The sequence below is a fragment of the Phasianus colchicus genome, chromosome 3 (genome assembly GCF_987193195.1).
Source record: "Phasianus colchicus chromosome 3, bPhaCol1.hap1.1, whole genome shotgun sequence".
NCBI classification, from domain to species: domain Eukaryota; kingdom Metazoa; phylum Chordata; class Aves; order Galliformes; family Phasianidae; genus Phasianus; species Phasianus colchicus.
This window is the reverse complement of record NC_143438.1, coordinates 95212294-95230751: the sequence shown is the minus strand read 5'-3', so window position 1 is coordinate 95230751 and position 18458 is coordinate 95212294. Positions and strand designations below refer to the sequence as shown.

General features: G+C 56.4%; 1 protein-coding gene across 2 annotated transcripts in view; it reads left to right on the top strand.

Annotated features, from left to right (window-relative positions):
• HSF1 (heat shock transcription factor 1) overlaps positions 1–15512 on the top strand; it is a 63938-nt gene extending 48426 nt beyond the window's left edge. The window contains exons 9-14 of one of the 2 annotated variants that reach the window (XM_031609463.2): positions 2062–2119; positions 2201–2295; positions 8278–8383; positions 8511–8576; positions 10345–10414; positions 12531–15512. In XM_031609463.2, coding sequence (XP_031465323.2) covers positions 2062–2119; positions 2201–2295; positions 8278–8383; positions 8511–8576; positions 10345–10414; positions 12531–12736 — 601 coding nt within the window. In that variant the 3' untranslated portion in view covers positions 12737–15512. Of the gene's footprint in view, positions 1–2061; positions 2296–8277; positions 8384–8510; positions 8577–10344; positions 10415–12530 lie in introns of both variants that reach the window. The other variant, XM_031609462.2, reaches the window with a different exon arrangement.
• Positions 15513–18458: the final 2946 nt, after the last annotated feature.

The following is an 18458-nucleotide window of genomic DNA, read 5'->3' as shown; positions in this document are numbered from 1 at the left end:
CTGTGCTCTCCCTGGGGGTCACCTCTGGGCGCCCTCGCGTTCAGATGGAGCTCCCCAGGCTCCAGTTTGTGCCCACTGCGTTGTCTCCCATTTCTGGGCACGGCAGTGGGGCTGGGGGTTCCCTCCGACCCAGCCGTGTTGTGGTTCTGTGATCTTCCAGGACCCTTCCAACCCAACCCGCTCTGTGACTCTGTGTCTCTGTGGTCTCTCAGGACCCTTTTCCTGCCCAACCTCTTCCATGGTGCCATGTTACAGCAGCTCCTTTTTTAGTCCAGCATCACTGGAAGAACAACAAAGACGGACCCAGAACCTCGAGGAAGCCACTCGTGCACCCCTGCCCCCATCTCTGGGATGGCCAAAGCCCCTCCCAATACCCCCAGTGCTGCTGTTCCTCCCGTGGCCCCACTCCCATGAAGCACCAGGGGCTGTTGAGCTGAGCCTTGTGGGCCCATCTTTCTTTGTCACGTTGTGGTCTGTTTTTTTCCCCTCCTCTTTAATGGGTTATTTCTGGCACTGGCACTTCCCCTGAGGCACTGAATCACCCACAGATGCCATTTATTGCCTTAATACCCCCTGCTAGGAACGCTCACACTGAAATACAGACCACATGTTTGCTAAATGGGCCTTTTCATGCTCTTTGTTGTTGCTGATTGAGCCTCTTCCACCCCAAACCACTGAGCTTGGTTTCCATCCAGCAATGAGGGCTGACCAGAGGAGCCACCTTCCCTTCCCATAACATCTCTTGGCACGGTGGTGGCTGTGCCGTGCAAGTCCAGGTGGGGATGTTGAGAAAGGGGGTGTGCACGTGCTGTACAGTGCTGCCGCACCATTTACAGCAGGGCTGCATCAAAAGCTGCTTGCTTTTAACTGCACTGGTAAAAATAATCCAACCACCACCTCCTCCCCGTGTCCAGAAGTGCCTGTGGGGCACTGAGCAGCATCAGTTTGGTCAGCCATTGATCAGATGGTCAACTACTGATCAGCTGTTGGTCAGCTCTTTGTCAAGCATTGGTCAACTGTTGGTCAGCCGTTATTCAACTGTTGGTCAACCATCGATCAGCCATTGGTTAACTACCAGTCAACCATTAATCAACTGTTGGTCAACTGCAGGTCAACCACTGGTCAACTATTGGTCAACCATTAGTCAACTGTCAGTTAACCAGTGATCAGCCATTGGTTAACTGTCATTTAGCCATTGGTCAGCTGTCAGTCAACCACTGGTCAACCACTGGTCAACCATTGGTCAATCATTAGTCAGCTGTTGGTCAACCAGATGGTGATCAATCGGTCATCCACTAGGCAACTGTTGGTCAACCAGATGGTCAACTATTTGTCAACCATCAGTCAACTGTCAGTCAACCAGTGTTCAGCCATTGGTCAACTGACATTGGTCAGCTGTCAGTAAACTGCTGGTCATCCATTGGTCAACCATTAGGCAACTGTTGTTCAACCACTGGTCAACTATTGGTCAGTCATTAGTCAACTGTTGGTCAACTGTTGATCAGCCATTAGTCAACTGTTGGTCAACCATTAGTCAACTGTCAGCCAACCAGTGTTCAGCCATTGGTCAGCTGTCAGTCAACTGCTGGTCAGCCATTGGTCAACCATTGGTCAACTGTTGGTCAACCAGATGGTCAACCATTGGTTAACCATTAGTCAACTGTCAGTCAACCAGCGATCAACCATTGGTTAACAGTCATTCAGCCATTGGTCAATCATCAGTCAGCTGTCTGTCTACTACTGGTAGACTGTTGGTCAATGATTGGCAACCTGTCAACCACTGGTCAAGTGTTGGCTGTCTGATGGTCAACCAGAACAGCCAGTAGTGCAGAACTCTGGTGTGCTGGGGGAGCTGAACCAGATGGGAGATGCAGAAAAAGCCGCATCAGGGGAGCTGGTTAGGATCAGAGTCGAGGAAGAAGAAACATTTGGGAATGGTTTCAACCTCATCTCTGTGGCTGCCTCGAGGCTTTGTACGCACAGGATTTCTGCCTGGTTGTGTGGAAGCACACCCAGAAGCCACGCGTGCGAGATCCTCACCCTCCTCTCTCTTTCCCCCAGGAGCAGCCCTGTGGTCCGCATCAAAGAGGAGCCCCCCAGCCCCTCCCGCAGCCCCAAGGTAGAGGAGGCCAGCCCAGGGAACCCCCCCGCTGTCGAAACCCCTCTGTCTCCCTCCACCTTCATCGACTCCATCCTGCAGGAGAATGAGCCCAGCACCACGACCGCCGCGGCCGGCAACAGCACCGCGCAGCCTCAGCCCCAGGAAAAGTGCCTCAGCGTTGCCTGCCTCGACAAGTGAGTGCCCCCATTCCTGAGCTCTGGGTGCTCGGGGAGCTGCAGTCATTGGTGTAGAGGTGGATGTTTTGTAGGATAATAGAATCAGAAAATGGGTGGGGTTGGGAGGAACCTTGAAGATGGTTGAGCCATGGGATGGTTGGGTTGGAAGGAACCTTGAAGATGGTTGAGCCATGGGATGGTTGGGTTGGAAGGGACCTTGAAGATCATGGAGCCATGGGATGGCTGGGTTGGAAGGGACCTTGAAGATGGTAGAGCTATGATGGTTGGGTTGGAAGGGAACTTGGAGGTCATCATAGAAAGGGTTGGGTTGAGAGGGTCCTGAGAAATCATAGAGTGATGGAGTGGTTGGGTTGGAAGGGACCTTGAAGATGGTAGAGCCATGATGGTTGGGTTGGAAGGGACCTTGAAGGTCATCCTAGAAAGGGTTGGGTTGAGAAGGTCCTGGAAGATCATAGAGTGATGGAGTGATTGAGCTGGAAGGGACCTTGAAGATCATAGAGCCACTGAATGGTGGAGTCGGAAGGGTTCTTCAAATCATGGAGTCGTGGCATGGTTGGGTTAGAAGGGACCTTGAGGATGGTAGAGCATTGAGATGGTTGGGTTGGAAGGGTCCTTAAAGGTCATCAAAGAAGGGGTTGAATTGGCTGGTCCTGAAAGATCATAGAGCCATGAAATAGTTGGGTTGTAAGGGTCCTTAAAGATCACAGAACCTCAGTGTGGTTGAGTTGGAAGGGTCCTTGCAGATCATATAACCACTGAATGGTTGAGTTAGAAGGGTCCTTAAAGATCATAAAGCTGTGGAATAGTTGGGTTGGAATGGTCCTTAAAGATCACAGCAGCATGGCTGTGTCGGACGGGTCCTTAAAGGTCATAGAGCCACTGAATGGTTGGGTTGGAAGGGTCCTTAAAGATCACAGCAGCACAGCTGGGTTGGACGGGTCCTTAAAGATCATAGAGCCCCCCCCCCCCCCCCCCATGTCCCCCCAGGGGCTGCTGCCACATTCCTGCCCTACTGGGATGCAGTAATTAGGGAGGTGTTGGCTGGTGGCAGCTGCTTTATGGGATGACCCCGGGGCACCGGCAGCCACAGCAACACTGTTATCACACAGGGAGCACAAGACCCTCGTATTGAGGGGCACTGAGCCCCCGGGGTGGGATTGAAGCCCCCTGGTATGGGACTGAAGCCCCCGGGATAGGATTGAAACCCCCTGGGGTGGGATTGAAGCCCCCAGGATGGTATTGAAGTCCCCCGGGGTGGTTTGATGCCCCCAGGGTGGGATTGAAATCCCCTGGCTGGGATTGAAGCCCCCTGGGATGGGATTGAAGCCCCCCGCTTGGTATTAAAGCCCCCAGGATGGGATTGAAACCCCCTGGGGTAGGATTGAAGCCCCCTGGGATGGGATTGAAGCCCCCTGGGGTGGGATTGAAGCCCCCTGGGGTGGGATTGAAGCTCCCCAGGGTGGGATTGAAGCCCCTGGGGAGGGATTGAAGCCCCCCCTCGGTTGGTATTGAAGCCCCCTGGGCTGGGATTGAAGCCCAGGGTGGGATTGAAGCCCCGCCTTGGTTGGTATTGAAGCCCCCCGCTTGGTATCAGAGCCGCAGGGCAGCCTTTGGTGGAGGGAATTGAGCTGGAGCTGAAGGCAGCTCCATGTGTGCAGAGTCCGTGTGTCCGTGTGTCCGTGTGTCCGTGTGTCTGTGTGTCCGTGTGTCCGTGTGTCTGTGTGTCCATGCAGTACAGCAGGGATGTGTCCGTGTGTCCATGTAGTGCAGCATAGTTGAGTCTGTGTGTCCGAGCAGAGCTGCAGGGATGTGTCTGTGTGTCTGTATGTCCGTGTGTCCATGTGTCCATGTGTCCGTGTGTCTGTGTGTCTGTGCAGAGCAGCAGGGAGGTGTCCGTGTGTCCATGTGTCTGTGTGTCCATGCAGTGCAGCATAGTTGGGTCTGTGTGTCCGAGCAGAGCTGCAGGGATGTGTCCGTGTGTCTGTGTGTCCGTGTGTCCATGCAGTGCAGCATAGTTGGGTCAGTGTGTCCATGTGTCCGTGTGTCCGTACAGTGCAGCAGGGTTGGGTCCATGTATCCAGTGAATGCAGCAGGGATGTGTCTGTGTGTCTGTGTGTCTGTGCAGTGCAGCAGGGATGTGTCTGTTTGTGTGTGTGTCTGTTTGTCTGTGTGCTTGTGTGTCTGTGTGTCTGTGTGTCTGGGCAGTGCAGCAGGGATGTGTCTGTGTGTCCATGTGTCCGTGTGCCTGTATGTCCATGTGTCCAGTGAATGCAGCAGGGATGTGTCCTTGCGTCCGTGTGTCTGTGCAGTGCAGCAGGGATGTGTCTGTGTGTCCATGTGCTCAGGTCCTGGCAGGGCTCAAAGCTTTACTGCTCAGGTCCTGGCAGGGCGCACATCTCTACTGCTCCACTCCTGGCCGTGGGAATGGCAGCCCCGAGGTGCCGCTGCCCTAACGAGGTTTCTCCTTAATGAGAAGCACTGCGCATGGGGATGAGGCCGCATCGCGAGGCGCTGAGCACGGGCTGCTGGCTGCTGGCTGAGTCGGGGCCGGCGGTGCGAGGCAGCTCCGTCGTCGCGCTGTCGGGATGTGGGGTGTCGGGAAAGAGAAGGAGAGAGGGGAACAAAAGCTGCTCTGTGTGGGCACAGCGCTGCCAGGGAGCAGGGAGAGCACGAGGGATGCATCCCGTGTGCTGGGGGGGTGGGGATGGGAACCCAAGGAGTGGGTGAGGGGCGCAGTGGGCGCTGGGTCAGGCTGTGCCTGCGGTGTTTCTGGTCTTTTTCTTGTGTGTCACTGCAGGTAAAACCATAGGGGTGGTTGGGTTGGAAGGGTCAGAGCATAGAGGCATGGGATGGGTTGGAAGGGTCCTTCAAGGTCACAGAGCCATGGAATGGTTGGGTTGGGAGGGTTCTTAAAGATCGTAGATGCATGGGATGGGCTGGAAGGGTCCTTAAAGGTCGTAGAGCTATGGGATGTGTGGGTTGGAAGGGTCCTTCAAGGTCATAGAGCCATGGGATGGTTGGGGATTGGGTTGGGATGATTACAGATCATAGATGCATGGGATGGGTTGGGTTGGAAAGGTTGTTAGTCATAGAGCCATGGGATGATTGGGTTGGAAGGATCCTTACAGATCATAGATGCACAGGATGGGCTGGAAGGGTCCTTAAATGTCATAGAGCCATGGGATGATTGGGTTGGGAGGGTCCTTCAAGGTCATAAAGCCATGGGATGATTGAGTTGGGAGGGTCCTTAAAGATCATAGATGCATGGGATGGGCTGGAAGGGTCCTTAAGTGTCGTAGAGCCATGGGATGTGTGGGTTGGAAGGGTCCTTAAAGGTCATAAAGCCATGGGATGTGTGGAATGGAACAGAGACATTGGATGGTTGGGTTAGAATCCTCCTTGAATATCATAGAGACATAGGATGGGTTGAGTTCAAGGGGTCCTTAAAGTTTTATAGAAGTGGGGAATGAGTTGGGGTGGAAGGGTCCTTAAAGAGCATAGAGACATGGGGTGGGTTGGAAAGGTCCTTAAAGCTCATAGTGCAATAGAGTGGGTTGGGTTGTGTTGGAAGGGTCTAGAAAGGTCATAGAACCGTGGAATGGTTGAGTTGAAAAGGTCCTTAAGGATCATAGAGCCATGGAATCGTTGGGTTGGAAGGGTCTTTAAAGATCACAGAACATGGAACAACAAAATGTTTGGGTTGGAAAGGTGCTTGCAGGTCATAGAGCCATGGGATGATTGCATTCGAAGGGTCCTTACAGATCACAGAGACATAGTGTGATAGGGTTGGAAGGCATCTTAAAGGTCATAGCGAAATAGAATGGTTGAATTGGAAGGGCCCTTAAAGATTGTAGAGACATAGTACAATTGTGTTGGAGAGGTCCTTCAAGATCATAGTGACACAGTCTGGTTGGGTTGGAAAGGTTCTTACAGGTCACACAACCACAGAATGGTTGGATTGGAAAGGTCCTTAAAGATTATAGAGGTATGAAATGGGTTGGGTTGGAAGGACCCTTAAAGGTTGTACAGACATAGTATGGTTGTGTTGGAAAGGTCCTTAAAGATCATAGAGCCACTGAATAGTTTGCTTAGAAGGATCCTTACAGATCATAGAGATAGCATGGTTGGGTTGGAAGGGTCCTTACAGATCACAGAACCATGCAGTGGTTGGGTTGGAAGGGTCCTTACAGATCACACAACCATAGAATGGGTTGGGTTGGAAGGGTCCTTACAGATCACACAACCATAGAATGGTTGGGTTGGAAGGGTCCTTACAGATCACACAACCACAGAGTGGTTGGGTTGGAAGGGTCCTTACAGATCACACAACCATACAATGGTTGGGTTGGAAGGGTCCTTACAGATCACACAACCGCAGAATGGTTGGGTTGGAAGGGTCCTTACAGATCACACAACCATACAATGGTTGGGATGGAAGGACCCCCCAGCCCCACCTCTGCCATGGGCTGGCTGCCCCCCAGCTCAGGCTGCCCAGGACCCCCCCACAGCCTCGGGCACCTCAGGGATGGGGCACCCACAGCTCCAGGCAGCAGTGCTGGGGCTGCACCGCCTCTGGGTGAAGGATTTCCCCACATCTGCCCCCAATCTGCCCTCTGCTGGGACTGATAAAGCAGCTGATGGAGGTGCTGGCCCAGGGGGGACTTCACCAAAAAGCACTGCTTGGATGTTGGTGGCACCCTATGAATCCCTATGGTGCCCTATAGATCCCTGTGGCACCTTGTAGATCCTTATGGCACCCTATGGATCCTTATGGCACCCTATGGACCCCTATGGCACCCTATGGATCCGTATGGCACTCTATGGATCTTTATGGCTCCCTATGGATCTCTATGGCACCCTAAGGATCCCTATGACACCCTCTGAATTCGTGTGGCACCCTATGGATCCTTATGGCACCCTAAGGATTCTTATGGTTCCCTACGGCACCCTGTGAATCCCTATGGCACCCTATGTGATCCCTATGGCACCCTATGGATCCCTGTGGCACCCTATGGATTCCCTATGGCATCCTATGGATACCTATGACACCCTGGATCCTGATGGCACCCTGTGACGCTCTATAGCACCTCTGGATCCTTATGGCACCCTGTGAATCCCTATGGCACCCTATGGATCCTTATGGCACCCTATGAATCTCTATAGCACCTGTGGATCCCTATGGCACCCTATGGGTCCCTATGGCACCCTATGGGTCCCTATGGCACCCTAAGGATACCTATGACCCCCTGGATCCTGATGGTACCCAATGAATCTCCATAGCACCTGTGGATCCCTATGGCACCCTATGGGTTCCTGTGGCACCCTAAGGATACCTATGGTCCCCTGGATCCTTAGGTCACCCTATGAATCTCTATAGCACCTATGGATCCCTATGGCACCCTATGGGTCCCTGTGGCACCCTATGGATCCTTATGTCGCCCTATGGATCTCTATAGCACCTGTGGATCCCTATGGCACCCTATGGGTCCCTGTGGCACCCTAAGGATACCTATGATCCCCTGGATCCTTAGGTCACCCTATGAATCTCTATAGCACCTATGGATCCCTATGGCACCCTATGAATCTCTATAGAACCTATGGATCCCTATGGCACCTATGGGTCCCTGTGGCACCCTAAGGATACCTATGACCCCCTGGATCCTTATGGCACCTTATGAATCTCTATAGAACCTATGGATCCCTATGGCACCTATGGGTCCCTATGGCACCTTAGGATCCTTATGGCACCCTATGAATCTCTATAGAACCTATGGATCCCTATGGCACCTGTGGGTCCCTGTGGCACCCTAAGGATACCTATGACCCCCTGGATCCTTAGGACACCCTGTGGGTTCTCAGGGCAGCCTGGTTCTGATAGCTGCTGACCCGGCACCCAGCAGGGGCTTGGAACTCGGTGATCCTTTCCAAGCCAGGCCGTTGTGTGACGGTGTGGCTCACTGTCCTCCTCCCCGCGCCCAGGAACGAGCTCAACGACCACCTGGACACCATCGACTCCAACCTGGACAACCTGCAGACCATGCTGACCACGCACGGCTTCAGCGTGGACACCAGCGCCCTGCTGGACGTGAGTGCTGCGTCCCCATAGGCCTCCCCCTCATCCCAGCACCACCTTTCCTCCCTTCCCCCCCCCACCCCCCCCCAAATGTCCCTCTCTCCGCTCCCCGGCCCCAACACCGCTGCTCTTTTTGCAGCTCTTCAGCCCTTCGATGACGGTGACGGATATGAACCTCCCCGACCTGGACAGCAGCCTCGCCAGCGTGAGTCACAGCGCGGTGCACTGGGGTCCCTTTGCAGCTCCAGCAGGCAGGAAATGGCTCAGAGGGGTTTGCAAAACGGGAAGCACAAGCGTGGTGTGCTGGGGGCTGCAGCGGTGCAGGGGCGGCTTGCAGTTGTGCAGATGCGGGTTGCAGCGTTACAGGATCTGATTGCAGCAGTGCAGGGGCAGGTTGTGTTGATAGAGGTGGTTTCCAGTTGTACAGAGGCAGGTTGCAGCAGTGCAGGGGCAGGTTGCAATGGTAGAAGCAGTTTCCAGTTGCACAGAGGCAGGTTGCAGCAGTGCAGGGGCAGATTGCAGTGGTAGAGGCAATTTCCATTTGGACAGAAGCAGATTGCAGCAGGACAGGGGCAGGTTGTGTTGATAGAGGCGGTTTCCAGTTGCACAGAGGCAGGTTGCAGCAGTGCAGAGGCAGGTTGCAGTGCTGGAGGCGGTTTCCAGTCGTACAGAGGCAGATTGCAGCAGGACAGATGCAGATTGCAGCAGTGCAGATGCAGATTGCAGCAGTGCAGGGGCAGATTGCAGTGTTACAGGATGAGATTGCAGCAGTGCAGAGGCAGGTTGCAGTGCTGGAGGCGGTTTCCAGTTGTACAGAGGCAGGTTGCAGCAGTGCAGGGGCAGGTTGCAATGGTAGAAGCAGTTTTCAGTTGTACGGAGGCAGGTTGCAGCAGTGCAGATGCAGGTTGCAGCAGTGCAGATGCAGATTGCAGCAGTACAAGGGCAGATTGCAGCAGTGCAGAGGCAGGTTGCAATGGTGGAGGCAGTTTCCAGTTGTACAGAAGCAGATTGCAGCAGTGCAGATGCAGGTTGCAGCAGTGCAGGGGCAGGTTGTGTTGATAGAGGTGGTTTCCAGTTGCACAGGGGCAGATTGCAGTAGTGCAGATGCAAATTGCAGCAGTGCAGATGCGGATTGCAGCAGTGCAGAGGTAGGTTGGAGTTGTACAGATGCAGGTTGCAGTGCTGGAGGTGCAGGTTGCAGTGGTGCAGGTCGCAGTTGTACAGAGGCAGATCGCAGCAGCACTGAGACAGATTGCAGCAGTGCAGAAGCAGGTTGCAAAAGTACAGGTGCTGGTTGCAGCAATGCAGAGGCAGATTGCAGCAGTGCAAGGTCAGATGGCAGCAATGTGGGGTCAGATTGCAGCAATGCAGTGACAGGTTGCAGTAATGCAGGGTCACATTGCAGTGGTTCAGGGTCAGGTTGCAGCAATGCAGGGGCAGGTTGCAGCAATGCATGGTCACATTACAGTGGTGCAGGGTCAGATTGCAGCTGTGCATGGTCAGATTGCAACGATGCAGGGTCAGATTGCAGCAATGCAAGGTCAGATTGCAGCTGTGCATGGTCAGATTACAGCAATGCAGGGTCAGATTGCAGCAGTGCAGGGGCAGATGGCAGCAATGCATGGACAGATTGCAGCAATGCAGATCGCAGCTGTGCAGGCTCAAGTTGCAGCAATGCATGGACAGATTGTAGCGATGCAGGGTCACATTACAGCGATGCGGGGTCAGATTGCAGTCGTGCAGGGGCAGATTGCAGCAATGCAGGGGCAGATTGCAGTGATGCAGGGTCAATTGCAGCAGTGCAGGGGCAGATTGCAGCAGTGCAGGGTCAGATTGCAGCAATGCAAGGTCAGATTGCAGCGATGCAGGGTCAGATTGCTTTGCACACACTGAAATCCCTGCTCGGTGGCTCTGGCACGGATGCATCTGCGGGTTTGCATCGTGCCCTGACCACCCCGCTCCTCTCCCTGCAGATCCAGGACTTGCTCTCGTCGCAGGAGCAGCAGAAGCCCTCCGAGGCCGAGGCCGGAGCAGCAGACACAGGTACGTGGTGCTGCAGTGCTACAGGGACACGGCTCTGCCCAGGGAGAGCTTTGGACGCGTCACGTTGCACCCCAGCACCCACAGGGGTGGTGTTCCCTTCCTGCGAGGGCAGACGGCGAGCGCTCCGTCCCTGCAGCAGTGCTGCCATCCCCCCATGGCATCCCCACCTCCCTCTGGCATTCCCAGCAGCATCCCCACCCCCCCATGGCATCCCCACCCCACCATAGCATCCCATCCTCCATGGCATCCCCACCCCCCCATGGCATACCCACCCCTCCATGGCATTCCCAGCAGCATCCCTACCTCCCCATGGCATTCCCACCTCCCTCTGGCATTCCCAGCAGCATTCCCCCCCTCCTCCCCATGGCATCCCCACCCCCCCATGGCATCCCCACCTCCCCATGGCATTCCCATCTCCCCCCATCATCCCCACCTCTCCATGACATCCCCAGTTTCCCATGGCATTCCCAGTTTCCAGCGCCATTCCCACCTCTCCATGGTAATCCCAACTCCCCACATCATCCCCAGCTCCCCATATCAATCCAGTCTTCCCACATCTCACCTCCTCCCCATGGCATCCCACCCCCCCATGGCATTCCCATCATCTCCCCACATCATCCCCATCTCCCCGTGTCATCCTCACCTCCCCACATCATCCCAGTCGTACCACATCCCACCCCCCCATGGCATTCCCAGTTCCCAGCAACATTCCAACCTCCGCACAACATTCCTGGCTCTCCTCATCACCCCCATCTCCCCATATCATCCTCATCTCCCCATGCCATCTCCATCTGCCCACATCATCCCCATCTCCCTGCAACCTCCCCACCTCCCCATGGCATTCCCATCTGCCTGCATCATCCCCATCTCCACGTATCGTCCTCATCTCATTCCAATCTCCCAGCATCATTCCCACCTTCCCATGGCATTCCCACCTCCCCACATCATCCCCACCTCCCCATCCCATCTCCACCTCCCCATCCCATCTCCACCTCCCTTCCCATTAATCCCCACCTCCCCACATCATCCCCAATTCCCCATCCCATCTCTACCTCCTCATTCCATTAATCCCCACCTCCCTCTCCCAACCCCACATCCCAACATCCTGCCCACCTCCCCACATCATCCCCTCCTCCACATCCCATTAATGCCCAGATGCAGATTAATGCCCACCTCCCCATCTCATTAATCCCCCCTTCCCACATCATGCCCACCTCCTCATCCTATCCCCACCTCTCCATCCTATCAATCCCCTCCTCCCCATCCCATCCTCACCTCTCCATCCCATCCTCACCTCCCCATCCCATCTCCACCTCCCCATCCCATTAATCCTGCCTTCCCACATCATGCCCACCTCCCCATCCCAACCTCACCTCTCCATCCCATCCCCACCTCCCCATCCCACTAATCCCCACTTCCCACATCATGCCCACCTCTCCATCCCATCCCCACCATCCCCACCTCCCCATCCCATCTCCACCTCCTCACATCATCCCCTCCCCATCCCATCCCCTTCCCCACATCATCCCCACCTCCCCATCCCATCCCCATCCCCCCATCCCATTAATCCCCACCTCCCCATCCTATTAATGCCCACCTCCCCATCCCATTCCCACCTCCCCCTCCCATTAATCCTCACCTCTCCATCCCATTAATCCCCACCTCCTCATCCCATCATCACCTCCCCATCCCAATAATCCCCACCTCCCCATCCCATTAATGCCCACTTCCCCATCCCATCTCAACCTCCCCATCCCCTCTCCACCTCTCCATCCATCCCCACCTCCCCATCCCATCCCCACCTCCCCATCCCATTAATGCTCACTTCCCCATCCCATCTCTACTCCTCATCCCATCTCCACCTCCCCATCCCATCCTCACCTCTCCATCCAATCCCCACCTCCCCACATCATCCCCACTTCCCCATCCCATTAATGCCCACTTCCCCATCCCATCTCCACCTCGCCATCCCATTAATGCTCACTTCCCCATCCCATCTCTACTCCTCATCCCATCTCATCCTCCCCATCCCATCCTCACCTTTCCATCCCATTAATCCCCACCCCCCCATCCCACCCCCACCCCCCGCCCCGTCCCACGCGGTGCTGCGTTGCAGGGAAGCAGCTGGTGCACTACACGGCTCAGCCCCTTTTCCTGGTGGACTCGAGCGCGGTGGACGTGGGCGGCGGCGACCTGCCCATCTTCTTCGAGTTGGGCGAGGGCTCCTACTTCACCGACGGGGACGAGTACGGCGAGGACCCCACCATCTCCCTCCTGTCCGGGACCGAGCAGCCCAAACCCAAGGACCCCGCCGTGTCCTAAGGCCGGGGCCGAGGGCGGAAGAGAGGAGGAAGAGGAAAAGGAAGAGGAAGAGGAAGGCTGCGCCCGAAAGGGACCTGCGGCTCCCCCGCTTCGCGCAGACATCGGCAGCTCTCGGCACCCTCCGATCCACGTCCGCTTCCCCCGGCCGCCGCCAGGATCTCATTAGTGTGTGCTTAACGAGCTGACGCCAAACCCGCCTTAGGTTCCAGCCGGTGCCTCTCCGGGCCGGCGCTCGGCGGGGCTGAGAGGTGCGGGAGGACCCCCACCTCCCCCCCCCACAGCCCCCCGAAACCCGGCGGAGCGGAGAGCGGGCAGAGAGACCGCGGCCCCCTGCCCTGCAGCCACGACGGCCGTCCGTCTGTCCGTGGGGCGGCGTCCGTGGGGCGGGCGCTGATGGACTGCATTGACGGACTGGGGAGCACTGGGCCGGGCAGCGGAGGAGTGGGCACCAGTGGGTGGGGTTCTGTGGGCTGGCACTGCTGAACTGGGAATCGGTGGGCTGGGAACTGAGGGACTGGGAAGAACTGGGCTGGCACTGCTGAACTGGGAATCAGTGGATGGGGTTCTGTGGGCTGGCACTGCTGAACTGGGCACCAGTGGGCTGGGAACCGATGGACTGGGAAGAACTGGGCTGGCACTGGTGGACTGGGCATCAATGGACTGGCGCACTGGTGGACTGGGAATCAGTGGGCTGGGAACTGATGGACTGGGCACCAGTGGGTTGGCACTGGTGAACTGGGCACCAGTGGACTGGGAACTGATGGACTGGGAAGAACTGGGCTGGGCAGCAGAGGAGTGGGCATCAGTGGATGGGGTTATGTGGGCTGGCACTGGTGGACTGGGCATCAGTGGGCTGGCACTAATGAACTGGGAATCAATGAGCTGGCCCTGGTGAACTGGGAATCAGTGGGTTGGCACTGGTGGACTGGGAACTGATGGACTGGGAAGAACTGGGCCGGGCAGCGGTGGAGTGGGCATCAATGGATGGGGTTCTGTGGGCTGGCACTGCTGAACTGGGAGTCAGTTGGTTGGGAAGTGATGGACTGGGAAGAATGGGCTGAGTGGTGATGGAGCGGGCATCAGTGGATGGGGTGAACTGGGCATGGATGGGCTGGCACTGGTGAACTGGGAATCAATGGGCTGGGAACTGATGGACTGGGAAGAACTGGGCCAGGCAGCGGAGGAGTGGGCATCAGTGGATGGGGTTCTGTGGGCTGGCACTGGTAAACTGGGAATCAATGGGCTGGCACTGCTGAACTAGGAATCAGTGGATGGGGTTCCATGGGTTGGCACTCCTGAACTGGGAATCAGTGGGCTGGCACTGGTGAACTGGGAATCAGTGGGTCAGGTACTGATGGACTGGGAAGAACTGGGCCAGGCAGTGATGGAGTGGGCCTCAATGGACGGGGCATCGATGGGCTGGAAACTGGTGAACTGGGCATCAGTGGGCTGGAAACTGGAGAACTGGGCATCAGTGGGCCGGGTGCTGGTGAACCTGGTGTCAGTGGGCCGGGCGTCAACGGGATGGGCATCAGTGGGACGTGTGTCAGCGGTCGGGACATCAGTGGGGTGGGAACTGGTGAACTGGTGTCAGTGGGATGAGTGTTGATGGGACATCATTGGGGTGGGCAGTGGTGAACTGGGAATCAGTAGGATTGGTAGTGGTGAAACCAGCATCAGTGGGCAGGGATCAGTGGGATGGGCATCACTGGGGCAGGGATCAGTGGGATGGGCATCAGTGGGGCAGGGATGAATGGGGTGGGCATCACTGGGGCAGGGATCAGTGGGGCAGAGATCAGTGGGCTGGGAGGTGGTGATCTGGGCAGCCAGGTCCTGTCAGCGCTGTGCCAGCACCAGCAGCTCCAACCCACAGCACGGTGCTCACAGTGCCAGCGCGTCAGGTCCTGGTTGGTCAGTGCCAATGAGCCAGGTCCTGGTTGGGTCATTGTTGGTTGGCTGGGTCCTGGTTGGTCAGTGCTGATAGGTCGGGTCCTGGTTGGTTGGTGCCAGTGGGCCAGGTCCTGGTTGGTCTGTCCTGGTGGGTCGGGTCCTGGTTGGATCAGTGCTGGTGGGTTGGATCCTGGTTGGTCAGTGCTGATGGGCCAGGTCCTGGTTGTCAGTGCCGGTGGGTCGGGTCCTGGTTGTTCGGTGCTGATGGGCCAGGTCCTGGTAGGTCAGTGTTGCTGGGCTGGATCCTGGTTGCTCGGTGCCAGTGTGTCGGGTCCTGGTTGGTTGGTACTGGTGTGTTGGGTCCTGGTTGGTCAGTGCTGGTGGGTCGGGTCCTGGTTGGTCAGTGCTGGTGGGTCAGGTCCTGGTTGGTCAGTGCTGTTGGGCCGGGTCCTGGTTGGTGGGTTCTGGTGTGCTGGGTCCTGGTTGGTCAATGCTGGTGGGTTCAGTCCTGGTTGGTCAGTGCTGATGGATCAGGTCCTGGTAGGTCAGTGCCGGTGGGCCGGGTCCTGGTAGGTCAGTGCTGATGGGCCAGGTCCTGGTAGGTCAGTGCTGGTTGGCTGGGTCCTGGTTGGGTCAGTGCTGGTGGGTCAGGTCCTGGTTGGTCAGTGCTGTTGGGCCGGGTCCTGGTTGGTGGGTTCTGGTGTGCTGGGTCCTGGTTGCTCGGTGCCACGCGACGATCCCGGAGCCGTTCCGTTTTCTTTCCCTCTCGGCTCTGCGTTTCCTTCGGTTCCTTCGGTTCCGTTCCCCTTTGGCTTCGCAGTCAAACTTTGTACATTGACACTTCTGATTGTTAATAGTAAAAACTGTATTTTGGATTTTTACATGAGAGGAGAACCCACTTCTATCGATAGAAATCTATATAAATCTCTATGTACAAATATATATGAAACCAACGCACTGCGAACGGCTGGCCTTTGTGTGCGGGCAGCTCCAGTGGGACCCGTCCTGCACTGCGGCGGAACCCGTCCTGCACTGCCATGGACCCAAAGGGGAACCCATCCCACACTGCAGCGGAACCGATCCCACACTGCCATGGACCCAAAGTAGAACCCATCCCACACTGCCATGAAACCAAAGTGGAACTGATCCCACACTCAGGAACCAAAATGGAACCAATCCTGCAGTGCAATGGACCCAAAATGGAACCAATCCCATACTTCAGCGGAACCGATCCCACAGTGCAATGGACCCAAAACAGAACCGATCCCGCACTGCAGCGGAATCGATCCCACACTGCAGTGGACCCAAAACAGAACCGATCCCGCACTGCAGCGGAACCGATCCCACAGTGCAATGGACACAAAGCAGAACCGATCCTGCAGTGCAATGGACCCAAAATGGAACTGATCCCATACTGTAGCAGAACTGATCCCACAGTGCAATAGACCCAAAATGGAACCAATCCCACACTGCAGCAGAACTGATCCCACACTGCAATGGACATAAAATGGAACTGATCCCATACTGCAATGGAACCAAAGTGGAATCGATCCCATACTGCAGCAGAACCGATCCCACAGTGCAATGGAACCAAAACGGAACCGATCCCACAGTGCAATGGAACTGAAATGGAACCGATCCCACAGTGCAGTGGACCCAAACCAGAACCGATCCTGCAGTGCAATGGAACCAAAATGGAACCAGTATAAAACTGATCCCGCAGTGCAATGGAACCAGAATGGAACCAGAATGGAACCAGAATGGAACCAGAATGGAACCAGAATGGAACCGATCCCGCAGTGCCCACGGTTTCCCCGCACTGGGGGGTTTCCCACGCTGACCCCCATTTCTCCCTCACTCAGGTCCCACTCTGAGGGTCCCACTTTGCGGTCCCACTCTTGGGTTCCCACTCTGGGGGTCCCACTTTTGGGGTTCCCACTCTGGTGGTCCCACTTTACAGTCCCACTTTCAGGGTTCCCACTCTGGGGGTCCCACTTTCAGAGTTCCCACTCTGGGGGTCCCACTTCTGGAGTTCCCACTCTTGGGTTCCCACTCTGGGGGTCCCACTCTGACCCCATCCCACCGCCCCCAGAGTCACCACTGTGTCCCCACAGCTGGAGCTGCATTGGGGTGGGCTGAGTGCCACAGTGGTGACATTGATGGAGGTGGGGAGCGTGGAGGTGACATTACACGGGGACGGGGACTGCGGCGGTGACACCGACCAAGGAGTGAAGGTGAGGACTGTGGAGGTGACATCGCCTGGGGATGGGGACTGCGGTCACCATGGTGATGATGTTGGTCACCAACGGTGTGGCCTTAGTGGTGACATTGAGCAAGGACTGAAGAGGGAGACCATGGAGGTGACATCAGCTGGGGGTGGGGACCACAATGGTGACATCTCGTGGGGATGGAGACAATGGTTGTGACATTGACCGAGAGCTGGGGATGGGGCCCGTGGAGGTGACATCTCATGGGGAGGGGGACCACAGTGGTGACATCCCATGGAGATGGGGATCATGGAGGTGACATCCCATGGGAATGGGGACAATGGAGGTGACATTTTCTGGGGATGGGGACTGCAGTCACCATGGTGATGATGTTGGTCACCAGCGGTGTGGCCATAGTGGTGACATTGAGCAAGGACTGGCCACAGAGGTGACATCACCTGGGGATGGGGACCATGGAGATGACATTGGCTGAGGGTGGGAACCACAGTGGTGACATCTCATGGGGATGGGGACTGACCATGGTGATGATGTTGGTCACCAGTGGTGTCACCATAGTGGTGACATTGAGCAAGGACTGGAGAGGGAGACCATGGAGGTGACATCAGCTGGGGGTGGGGACCACGGAGGTGACATTGACTGCGGGTGGGAACCACAGTGGTGACATCTCATGGGGATGGGGACAATGGAGGTGACACTGAGCAAGGGCTGAAGAGGGGGACCATGGAGGTGACATCATCTGAGGATGGGGACCACAGCAGTGACATCAGCTGGGGGTGGAGACAATGGTTGTGACATTGACCGAGAGCTGGGGATGGGGACCATGGAGGTGACATTGACTGAGGATGGGGACCGTGGAGGTGACATCTCATGGGAATGGGGACAATGGAGGTGACACTGCATGGAGATGGGGACCATGGTGACGGCATCACCTGGGGGTCAGGACAATGGAGGTGACAGTGACCAAGGGCTGGGAATGGGGACAATGGAGGTGACATTGACTGAGGTTGGGGGCCACAGTGCTGACATCTCATGGGAATGGGGACAATGGAGGTGACACTGCATGGGGATGGGGACCATGGAGATGGCATCACCTGGGGGTGGGGACAATGGAGGTGGCAGTGACCAAGGGCTGGGAATGGGACCATGGAGGTGACATCATCTGGGGACGGGGACCATGAAGGTGACATCTCATGGGGAAGGGGACAGTGATGGTGACATCTCATGGAGGTGGGGACCACAGTGGTGACATTGTGTGGACATTGGGACCACAGTGTTGACATCACGTGGAGATGGGGACCATGGAGGTGACACTGACTGAGGGTAGGGACCAGAGTTGTGACATTCATGGGAGTGGGGACGATGGAGGTGACACTGCATGGGGATGGGGAACATGGTGATGGCATCACCTGGGGGTCAGGACAATGGAGGTGACACTGACCAAGGGCTGGGGGCGTAGGCCATGGAGGTGACATCATCTGGGGGTGGGGACCGTGGAGGTGACATTGACTGGGGATGGGGAATGAGGGGTGACATCTCGTGGGCGTGAGGACTGTGGAAGTGACATCATGTGGGGATGGGAAGCACGGAGGTGACATCATCTGGGG